Below are 11841 nucleotides of genomic sequence, written 5' to 3'. Positions count from 1 at the left end.
TCTCCCAGCAGCAGATATTCAACACAGTGAAATATAAACAACAGGAACACACAACTGGAAGAAGCTGCGTAAATGATTTCCAAATATTTAAGTAAGGCAAGTAATATAGGTCTTTATCACAGAGTGAATATTTCTGTGACGATGAACAAACGCTTCTGAACATGTGATGCAGATAAAAAGTAAAGTCAGAGGAGAGAAGATTGCTCACTGAACGCTGCCTTTATAATCCTGGGAAATATTTAACACTGTGGATCATTTTAATAAAAGTCATCAGAGGTTTCAGTTTATATTTCCAGTATTTATTGTAAACTCTTTTGCCCCTGTCAGGGACCTATATGAGTGATTAATGTTTCCACTGATCTGATTGGTCAGTAGTTGGGCGATTTTCATCCGATTGTCTGTAGTTCACAAGCTCCGTGAAGCACACGTTACTGTGTTTATCTATCGCAGTACAAGTGAGGCAGATGCATGAAAACCAGCCTGAAGCCCAAAGACACCTGGAGAAACCCTGATCTCAGGCTCCAGAGGTCTACAGGACTCTGAAGGATCGGCATGTTTTCAGTCCCAGTTTTCAGATCATTCTCCTGTTTGTGACGTCACCTCAGTCTCATATGAACTTGGTGAGTACAGTGTAAATATCACTGATACAAATGATGAACAAAACTATAAAAATGAGTCCAGAGTTAGAAAAAACAAGCTTTGATTCGTATTGGCAGGAACAGCTCAAGATGCATAAGATGAACTTATTCCTGAAGCTTTGATAGTAATCAGGAGACTTACTGTTGGACACGTCCCCTCTGAAATAACATCACCAGTAAGGAGACTTTAAGATGAACGGTCCAATCTTCTTCTGTTGACAATTGCAGAAAATACCTTCAGATACATACTTTCATTTTAAAACGTCTCAGTAATTTACTGAAACAGCTGCTCACTGTAGTTTTTTAAATCAAACAGCAGAAACAGGGCATCTGTTGGGGACTATTTTCAGCAGCGGATTAATCCACATTAAACCACAGTGAACACTGTGCTGTAGTATTTGTGGTAGCGGGACGGTGTGTGTGGGACTAAGTCAGAGTAAACTTGAGTGTCTGTGTTCATTGTGACACAGTGAGACTGATGAAGGTCCCTCAGTTTGGTAGAGACCTGGTTTGTCCCCTCAGCTGTTTCCATCATCAGGAGCAGCTCAATTAAAACCATGTGGAGTCCTGACGGATCATTAGCTCATTAGTGTTACAGTTAACAAATCATTTCCTCTTAGCCCACACATGCTGACATCACCAACACTGGGACGAGCTCTGTGCTGCAACATGTGAAGTCAAATTAAACCTAATAAATCAGATTCATCATCAGGGATCAGGAGCAGCTAAGGCTTTTATTTTGACAGGCTGATAACATCTGTTTGTGTGTGTGTGTGTGTGTTTGTTGTTGTATGTCATCATCCCATCACGATGTGAGGTGGGGTTGCTGCGGCAACTAGCCACGACAACATCATAACAACTTCAATCAAAAGGAGCGGCAACGAGAAGTATGTCCCTCCCTCCCTCTCTCTCTCTCTCTCTCACAGTTGTTTCCATCACTTCAGAGGACATTACACCAACATTACATTTGTTTCCTGGAGATTCACTCTGACCTTAGACCAGGTCCTCACCTTGGTTTTAGCTCCCAGGAGGAAGTGTTATTGTGTTATGTCCCCACAACATGAGTAATACAGTAATCCACACACACACATACACACATAGCCTCAGCCTGGTTTCCACTGAGCAGCTGAACTGTACTGAAGTCGAGATGTTTTCAAAAATAAAACCATTAACAGTTTTTCTCAGTGAACTTCACCCATAAAAACCTGAATCAGATCAGTATTTGCTGTGACCCCCCTTTGCCTTTAATCCAGCTCCAGTTCTCCTCGGTACAGTTCTTCAGGTTCTCAGCAGGTAGGTTGGAGAACCAACCTCAGTTCTTCTGTCTCTGTCTTGTCATGTGATCCCAGACTGACTCCATGATGCTGAGACCAGGACTCTGTGTGGGCCAGACCATCTGCTGCAGGACTCCTGGTTCTTCTGGTCTCTGAAGGGAGTTCTTTATTCTTTAGGCTAATCAATATATTTACAGCTCGGCTCTTCCACTGCAGGTTTGCATGCGTTTACTAGGGGTGGGTGAATCAATCCCCAATGTATCAATATGATTGATAGAAATAGAAATTGCTCCATCAGACCTTGAACACAACCTGGATACGTGAACGGTCTTCGTAGTGCTGCACCGTTTGCGTCTCTGCAGTTAACGTGTGATGACCTTCTTGGAATTTCTCTGTTTGTTACTATTTTTCTCCTGATTGAGGCCTAAACATGCTCAAAAACTCATGACACTTTGCGTTAGGCCTTGGGGAAATATACGTGTTTTTTGGGATTTTGCACGTGGGTGTGGAAAAATGGCTTGATAGCGCCCCCTAGAAAATGTCAACGAATGACTACATGCCCTCCGTTTCACCTACCGACATATGAAATTTGGTTTGTAGACATGATATACCAGGACCTACAAAAAAAGCCTCCTGCACCCGTACCCAAAAGCCAACAGGAAGTCAGCCATTTTGAATTTACTCTGCAATTTAGGGGCGTTTTTGCCATTTACAGACATTGTACTTTAAAAAACTCCTCCTGAAGAATGAACCAGAACAACATCACGTTTGGTCGGTGTGACGACACTGAAGTGCAAAGTTTTCTTTGAACGGCCTTGGGTGTGGCGGTGTGGCCAATTTTGGATGTTCCGCCATGAAGCAGGAACATATGCCATCCGATCTGTTTCAAATTTCACCACAGTCACACTGAAGACATCTGCATATGAATATGACCTCATAGTCATAGCGCCACTCACTGAAAACAGGAAGTAATCATCATTTGAAGTAAATGAAATCTCCATGCTCTGGTAAACACTGTTGGCCTCATTAAGTGGAGGGGTGTGCAATGGTTTGATGGCCCACTTGTAGCTTAATCTTTCAGCTTTTCTTCCATCAGAACAGTGCACAGTTACATATAAAGAACAGGCACGTATAAAAGCAGTCATCAACACCCTGTATTACCCTTTACAACCTCCCTTACCCTACCCCCTCATCTCTCCTCCCAAAAACAGAACCAACAAAGAAATTATAGTTGGTCTCGCTGCGCTCTCTCTTTAACAAAACTGTAATCCACATCCCATGGCTGGAGAGTGTGAAGTCTGGCTGCATGCCTTTGGGCCACGGACCCCTCCATCGAAGGACCGGGACCACTGTCGCCAAGTCAGGGAATGTGGTGGTTACCATCTCAAGGCCAACGTTTTCTTGGCTGCCGTGAGACCAGGCCATGGAGCACGTTGCAGAGTCAAATCTATGAAAGAGTCATCGTTAAGTAGAATCTAACCACACCCCAGGGCGTTGAGTGGTCACAATTGGGAGATGCGATGATCTTCATGGAGTGACAACTTCTGGGAGTTAGGTACATCCTGTCTGCAAATTTATAATGTATTAGTTGATGATCTGGATTCTCAGAAGTACCACACAAGTTTTCCCACACAGTCGTCCAGCAAACCTCTTCGTCATTTACACCAGATGCAACCCAACCCCAGCTTCTACTGGACCTGGCCTGTGAGGTTCAGGATACATTTGTGTGTTGATCCACATGGACAATGTGTGCCCACACAGCTGAGCTTAATTACAGGTAAGATAAAGGATGATCCAGGTAGATCATATTCAGCTTGTGAGGGTGGGGGAGGTGAGGGCTTTGCTGACTCAGTGTGAGGCTGTGGCTATTTGCTGGAAACAGTGTGAGTCCAGTTCAGACCTGCTGCGCTGAAAACTTTGTGACATTAACTCGACGCGAAATCAGCTGAACAGCAGCTTCAGTCATGTGACTCTGTCCTGGTCGTCCCACTCCCCCAGAGACCCCCACCCTCAACAACATGATGTCATCCTGAAGTCCTCCCACACTGACAGCTGCTTCCTGTTGACACAACTACTGACATGAGGTAACTTCCTGCTGCTGAGACACACACACACACACACACACACACACACACTGACCTGTTGTTCTTCCCTGAGGATCATTGTTCTTCACTTAAGAAACTAAACAAACTGTTTTCTCTCTGACTTTATGACTCTGTGTGTGTGTGTGTGTGTGTGTATGTGTGTGTGTATGTGTGTGTGTTTTCATCTGTCGTCACGGAGACGAGTTGGGACTGTTTGTTCTCCAAACTGAGCAGCAGTTTTTCTCTGGTTAAAATTTCAGTCTGTTTCTGACTTGATCACAGCAGCATGGCAGGTATGCTCGGTTATACCTGTGACCACACCCAGCAGTGATGTCACAGTGTACTGGAGTACACCTGTACATCACTGCAGCCAGGTGAGAAGTTGAACCATTTGAGGTCAGCGAAAACAAGCCTGTCAGTTATTAGTGCGATCCTAAAAATGCGTCTGCAGAAACATGCCCCTACATCAGCAGGCGTACTGGACCTTGGTTGTCATGGTTACAATAATAAACATGCGGACTGTACCAAGAGCAGCGTACTCACCTTTATCACCATGGTTACTATAATAACAGTCATGTCTTGGTTAGGTTTAGGAAAAGATGGTGATTTGGGTTAAAATAAGTACTTCCTCAACAGTAGACGATCTTTGTTGTCATGGTTACAATAATAACAATGAACAGTCATGGAGAATAGAAACAACATAAACTGCTCCTGTCACATGGGAATCGAACACCGCTCTCCTGGGTCATATTCATCCATCCACCCCAACCTCCTCCTGACGTGGACTTTGTCGCTCTATAAACTACGTCACCGCACTTTTCCCTTTGCTCCTGTCATCATCGCTACAACCACTAGATGTCGCCTAGCAACAGAACCTAACTGTGGGTCATAGTGACCTGCTGACAGACGACCTGTGGGCTCAGAAATCCCCCTCCTCGCCTTGGTTTATTTAACCCGGAACCACTGTGTGCAGCTTCTTTTGTGCTATATATGTGTTTTATTCTAACCAGTTTGTGCACATGTACATGCAAATATGTATATATGTACAATTATTCATATTTTACTGCTTTATTTCTATCAAACCTGTCATGGAGAACTGAAATTATCCCTCTGACCTTTGACCTCCACCTCCAGGAGCTGACAGGAGCCTGCATGGACACCCTGCCCCTGTGAGCCTCCCTCTTCTCCTCCCTCCTTCCCACCCTCTCTCGCTCTCTCTCTCCCTCTCCCTCCCTCCCTCTGTTTTATTGCCCTCCCTTGATGTTGGACAGGATGTCGTCATGGCGACGGGATAAACAGATGATAACAAGCCCTCAGCACTTTGAGCTCATTTGAATGCTGCGACCGCCACTGAGGGCCAGAAGAGAGAGAGGAGAGACGGAGGTGAAGAAGAGGAGACAGACACAGGAGGACAGCGGAAAGACAGGTAGGACACTGTGCCTTTTAATGTTGGAGACTTTGTTGAGAAATATAGATTAAAATTAAGATTAGTGGGGAAATTTGCAACTGAAGAGAAACTAGAAGTAACAGAAAAAAAAATGCCCAATGTAGTTTTAGTTTGAATTGTTGAAACAGTCTGTGGGAGCCAGATTCCCAGAGTCTGACTCTGGTTTGCAGCAGCTCAGATTCTTTGCATGCAGATAAATGACACACAGCCAAACAGACAGCACTGCTGCTAATTATTAGTTGTGTTGTATGACACTGCAGAAAACACTGTGAGTGTTTTATGACTCCACATGCAGATGTGTGCATCTGTTGACAAACTGAACAAACAGACAGGATTTTATATACGTGTTTAATCTACAGTCACCGTGCATCAACATGTGTTCGTGTTTAAGGACAGTCACTAAGTTTGTGTTTCAGTGTTGGTGGGCTGTAAATGAGCTGAGCGACTGTGATGACACTCAGGGTGCATACCAACACACTTACAGACACATACATCCCTATCTTACTGCAAGGAGACTCATCATTTTGCATTTTGATGACGTTACAAATTGTGTCGGGTCGGATTCTCAGTAGCTGAATCCTCTCTGCTGACTTGTGCTGTCCGACAGAGCTCAGTTCGAGGGCCCCGTCATTCTGTTTATATTTGCTGCTCTTGGGACAGATTATAAACAGATTTCATATTGCATATCGTTTCTTTGCAGATGATACTAAACTTTTCTTCCCATTCAAACCTGGTGAGGCTCGCAGGTTAATTAAACTGTCTTGACACTAGATGTTGACATGGTTACTTATTTCATGCTAAATCATGGTAAAAATGCCAGACAGTCTGTATTCCATAGTATTTAATTTTAATGATCACTATAACCGTGGTCGATTAATGTAGTAACTCAGACGCATGCGTGGCAAGCAACGTGGGTTTGTTCTGTGTCTGTCAAAACATGGTGGAAGGCCGTGACGGCTTCCTTTGGAATTTTTTTTTTTACCTCTTTGACAGCAAAACTACTGTGTACGAGTGGGTTTTTTAAAATGCAGGTAAACCTGTTAAAAAAAAGGTGATTGATAGGTTGACCTCTCCGGTCGAGAAGACACACGCACACCTGCACACTGAGCACACAGGCAGACAGAGGGGAGAAGCAGTTAGCTGTTAGCTGCCGTGCAAATTGGTAAAACTAAATGAACTTGGTTTGGGTCGTCTGCTTGTGCCTGGTGTTTATTGTATGTATTTATTTTGTGTGTTTGATTGTGTACAGTGTTTTTTTCCATTTGTAAATGTATTTGTGACCTTTTAATGTGAATCTGTGAAGCACTTTGTGAAAAGGGCTAAATAGACACATTTTACCTACTTACCAACCCCAACTGTCCAAATGTCCTGACTGTGGGAATCTGACACCTACACACCTGTGTAACACACACACACACACACACACACACACACACACACGCTTCTACAGGAGCTGCTGCTGTCTGACAGAAAGAGCAGAGATCTGCACCCTTATTTGAGAAGTGTATTTAGAGACAGAGGGAACAACCAGTCTACCTGCAGGAGGATTCTCCCTGTCAATAACAGAGAAGGTGACGTCCACCCAACGGTCCAAAAGCCAAACCCATTGACAAACAGATAAAAAATAAAAAAGAGAGAGAGAGAGGTCATGACAGCTCTGTGGACAAACCATAATGGCCTGGGAGCGGTCCACGGCAGGACAAGACCTGCAGTGAACCAGGGCCTGGGTGTGGCTCAACATATTCAGTTTAGTAACACACAAACCTTTGCTGGAAGAAATCAGAGAAAACAGAGGCTGCAGAACTTCATTCAAAATCCTCCTGTTTTTAAGTTTCCTTCGGTATCACAGTGAAACAGTCTGAACATCATGATACACTGCAGACACAGCTGATCTCAGCTGATTCATCTGTTGGTGATGAGACAGTTTAACTACATGTGAACGGATACAGACAACACAAGGCTCCAACATCACCGCAGCACTGACTCGTAGCTGAAGTTGTCATGTTGGTTCCCAAACAGGCTGATATGATATGATATTGGTGTAAGTCAACTGGCCATAATGCACATCACAGTGATTCAACAGAATATCATTTTACAAGTTTGTAGTTATTATTGTTCAAGCTGACTTCAGTAACGTGAACTTGAGATTCATTCAGATTTCAGACTCTCTGAGAACAGCCCCTGAGTTTAGAGCTTCCACTTCAGTGTGAGAGTGCTGAGACGAGTGCTTCTCACATGAGGACCGCTACGTTGGTGGGCAACTGATTTTCTTCAAAACAAATCTTCACTTTGGTTTTGTGTTGCAGGTATTTTTCCAATCATGGCGGAAAGTAACGACATGGAGCAGCTCCTGGCGGCTTTCAAGAAGTTTGCCATTCATGGAGACACGAAGGCCACGGGGAAGGAGCTGAATGGGAAGAACTGGGCCAAACTGTGCAAAGACTGCAAGATCATCGATGGCAAGAACGTCACCGGCACCGACGTGGACATTGTCTTCTCCAAAGTCAAGTGAGTCTTGTGACACAACAATACATCCAATCCTGGCGAGTCCATTTCATTTTCTGATTATTGGTATTCTCTGGTCACTTTTTCATACTGCACAGTTGGACTAATGATAATAATAATAAAAATAGAAATGAAAAAAGTAATAAATATAATTTTATAAAATGATTCATGATGAAAAGGATCCACAGGTGACTTGTCATTAGCTGCAGCTGTTTCACAGCAGAAGTAAGTGTTTGTGTGTCTGTGTGCAGACAGAAGATGTCTCGAGTCATCACGTACGAGGAGTTTCAGAGAGCGCTGGAGGAGTTGGCTCCAAAGAGGTTCAAAGGTCAGAGTAAACAGGAGGCGCTGCAGTCCATCTTCAGACTGGTGGAAGGCAGAGAGCCCACCAATGTCGGGGTGACGGTGAGGAGGAGCTTTTCGTAAAACCTCCATCATGTGTTTGCAGTACAGTCAGTATCAGTCTGAAGGTACACGTTGCATAATATGACATGAACACAACAGAAGAAGAAGTCAGGAGGTGTTGATTTGGGGAGTGAATGTGGAGAAACTGTTGACGAGTCAGTGGAGTGTGGGGTCTGGGTGGGGTTGGGCACAGTCTGTGGCAGAGATCAGGAGCTTTATTTATAAAACTGGGTGCAGAGCACTTGTTCTTATCTGCATTTACAACCAGTCAGAGCCAGAGGCATATAAAACTGTATTGTCTGCATAAAGACGAATGTTGTTGTACTGATTAGTTTACAGAGTTTAGAGAGGACGCCACGCTGACACTGGAAAAGTGAGGAGGACACGTCCCCCATCCACAGTAGACTGAGGTTTGATCTGGTGTCCCGAGCCGATGAGACAGCAGGACATCATCATTTAAACTTGATGGGACATGATGGACGATCTGCTGCTCATCTTTAATATTCAGCACAAACAGCAGCTCAGTCTCACGTCACCTCTGGCTCGTCTTCACGTTTCAGGCCACAGACACACCTCTCGCTCTGCTCTCACATTTCAGAAGTGCAGCTGGCAGACTCTCAGCCCGTTCATTAACAACTCATCAGAGAGGTTTAATATTGTGATGATGGAATCATCTGAGTCTGAGCCAAGAGGTGAGGCAGTCTGGATCATCTTCAGTCAGCAGACAGGATCCAGTAATCTCACTGAAACAAACACCTTTTTGGTGTTCTTTTCTTGCTATACGCTTGCCCTGGAAATCGCTCCAGTCTGCATCAGTTTGCTCCGTCTCTGGACAGAAGTGCACCTGTGTACTTGTCTCACCTGTTTTCTGTCGGCAGATCAGCAGCAGCACAGGCAGGTGAGACTTTGGTCTGGGTTGATTTCATTCCTTTCTTCTATGTTCCCACCAGAAAGTGGCGAAAACGGCAGCTGTGGACCGTCTGACCGACACGTCCCGCTACACCGGGTCACACAAAGAGCGCTTCGATGAGAGCGGCAAGGGTAGAGGTCGGGAGGGCCGGGAGGAGATCGTGGAGAACACGGGCTATGTGGGAGCGTACAAGAACGCCGGGACGTATGACACCAAGACAAAGGCTGAGAAATAACCAGGCAGGAGGCAGCTCCACCTGCTGGGAGCTTACAAGTAGTACAGCTCCTCCACAGCACTTAGTCTGGATCAAACCTTGAACTTTGAACCCTGTGTGTGTGTGTGTGTGTGTGTGTGGGGGTGTGTGTGTGTGAGAGAGAGAGAGAGAGAGAGAGAACTGGACAGAGTGACAGAGCTTCATGTCCAGTCTGAACTGTAGACTCTATAAACACATGGATATGACAGGAGTGATCCAGTCTGTAAGCAATGATACATGACTATGTGTCTTCATTGTGGACAAGACAATCTGTTGACCCACCAGCGCCGCCCCCCACCCCCGCCGAGGCAGACTGTTTTGCTGCATGTCTTCATAAATCCATCAGTACAGCCCCATTTAGACCAATATGGTCCGGCTGCGGTTTTCAGACCAGGTGGCGTGGCGTGATTGGGGCGTGACGTAACAATCCAGTTACATCCCCCAAACCCACAATAGGCCAATCACAATCATGGGGTGGCTGTGGCTTAGGAGATAAACCGGCTCCCCCGGTCCTCATCTCAAATTGGGAACATATGTCTTTCACTTTCATTAATCTGATATATCATAGTTATTGTTATTATAGTATTAAAAATATACTTATAGTACACATTTTTTAAGTGTATTTTTTTCCACCATGGATCTGATCAGGTTAAGTGACTTGAAAACGGACAGATGCATCTTAGTTATGACAATATAAACTATTTCCTTCATTGATCATGGACAATGATATTGTTTTGAGTCGTAGCATTAGCATAAAATCCTAAATTAAATTCTCAGCTGACCAATTTGTTCTTGTCTATATGGAAACAGAAACAGATACCTCACGTCCCACCCCGTCACGCCACGCCCCCTGGTCTGCAGGCCGCAGACGGACCCTTCTCATGGTCTGCAACCTCCGCTTCTGATGAGGATTTCTGGAGGTGTATTTTCAGTGGACAGCAGAGAGACCTGCTCAACATCCAGGTCTGTTAGAGACCAGATCCTGTCATTTCACCAGGGTTCAGCTAACATCCAGAATCATGAGTTCAGTTCCTGAGAGGCAGAGTGAGGATTTCATCCACACCTCGCCCTGAGACGTTCGCCTTGTCTGAGTGGGGTTTCAATTTGTTTGCAAAGTTCTTCTTGTTAAAAGTCCCAGCTGGTTCAGACCTCAGTAATGTTTGTGCTCTGATTAATGTTGTTACAGCCTCTCTCAGCTCACTCATGCAGCTCTGAGAGACCATTTTCAGTCATGTGTTTTCAATCTGCAGCATCTTTTGGATCCATGTTGAATTCAACTAAAACAGAATGTGCAGTTTCCTGAAAACTGAAGCCATATTGGGATTTTTTCTTTGTCTTGTAATATGTGATTTTTGCAGCCTTGTTCTTCCTCTGCAACAAAATAATTTTAAACTTGTCCCACAAACTGTTTGTGTCTGTCTGAAGCTCCTTCTGTTTGGAGTGGATGCAGGTACAGAAACTGGAAGTGGAAATGACTTTATCAAACGAATAAAGACAAAAAACTGTTCTGTTCTGTCCTTGTTCTCCTGTTTCCACTGCAGGAACCTTTGATATGCTGCTTTCTGACTAAGACATGTAGGTAAAGTTGCTTCAGAGTTCCTGAGAAGGTTCTTGTTCCCCTGCAGTGCCTTGTAGCAATCACTGGCTTTTGTGCTGGGGGGTCAGAATCTCAGTCTGACGAAATAAAATAATATCATAATAGTTTTACGGCCCACGACATCCACCACAGGAACTCATACGTGCTCAGAGGGCTCTGAGAACCTGTCCATGATGGCAACCAGACTGGTGAGGCTGCATGTTTGAGGTGGACCCCGGAGGTGCCCGCCGTCTCATTTAGGCTTAGTTGGAGCAGCATACTTTTCCCGCCTCAACATAAAAAAATAGTGTAAACACAGCAAATAACCCTGTATGAAACAGGTTTCCTGCAGTGCTAACTCAACAGCAATGTGTTAGCGACCTGTTCTTAGCCTAAAAGACAGTTGGAGGGGTTGGGTATGGATGCTAGCTGGCAAACGCACAACAATGACAAAAACTGTATTTAATGAATTTCATGAATTAAAAATAAAATTTGACATTTTCAGTGCTATTAAGCCTCGGATATAATGTATTATGATCTAATACCGATCACTAAGCTTTTCACAAAATGCTGTGAAACACCTGGGCTATTAAAGATTGACTCAATCAAAAAAATCGATCATCAAATCATTGGTTTGTAAAACTTTTGATGTCTGATTAGAATGAATATTGCACTTACATCGTTGCCACAGCCCGTCTCTCCTTAAATTGACCACTGCAGCCCGCACATTTTTTCAAAAGGCACAACTT

The 11841-nt window shown here is 44.4% G+C and overlaps 1 protein-coding gene across 2 annotated transcripts; it reads left to right on the top strand.

The window, feature by feature from the left end:
* The first annotated feature begins 83 nt into the window (after positions 1 to 83).
* tppp3 (tubulin polymerization-promoting protein family member 3) lies at positions 84 to 11021 on the top strand. Of its 2 annotated transcripts, none has more exons than XM_071489886.1 (5): positions 84 to 3996; positions 5131 to 5422; positions 7750 to 7951; positions 8200 to 8353; positions 10327 to 11021. In XM_071489886.1, exons 2-5 carry the CDS (start codon positions 5332 to 5334, stop codon positions 10486 to 10488), a joined length of 609 nt encoding a protein of 202 aa, XP_071345987.1. In that variant the 5' UTR covers positions 84 to 3996; positions 5131 to 5331; the 3' UTR covers positions 10489 to 11021. The 2 variants fall into 2 exon arrangements, with proteins under 2 accessions (XP_071345987.1, XP_071345986.1); XM_071489885.1 differs by having other exon boundaries at positions 9304 to 10463.
* Positions 11022 to 11841: the final 820 nt, after the last annotated feature.

This window comes from Trachinotus anak, unplaced genomic scaffold (genome assembly GCF_046630095.1).
Source record: "Trachinotus anak isolate AG129_WGS33_773 ecotype Australia unplaced genomic scaffold, CSIRO_AGI_Tana_v1 ptg000011l, whole genome shotgun sequence".
Taxonomy (NCBI): Eukaryota; Metazoa; Chordata; class Actinopteri; order Carangiformes; family Carangidae; genus Trachinotus; species Trachinotus anak.
This window is presented reverse-complemented; position numbering and strand designations above follow the sequence as displayed.

Excerpts from the sequence above, each read along its gene's own strand:
- tppp3 (XM_071489885.1), top strand. The coding sequence starts at position 5,332 with ATGCTGCGACCGCCACTGAGGGCCAGAAGAGAGAGAGGAGAGACGGAG. Across the intron at positions 5,423-7,749 it reads GGAGGACAGCGGAAAGACAG|GTATTTTTCCAATCATGGCG; the intron begins GTAGGACACTGT and ends TTTGTGTTGCAG. Across the intron at positions 7,952-8,199 it reads ATTGTCTTCTCCAAAGTCAA|ACAGAAGATGTCTCGAGTCA; the intron begins GTGAGTCTTGTG and ends GTCTGTGTGCAG.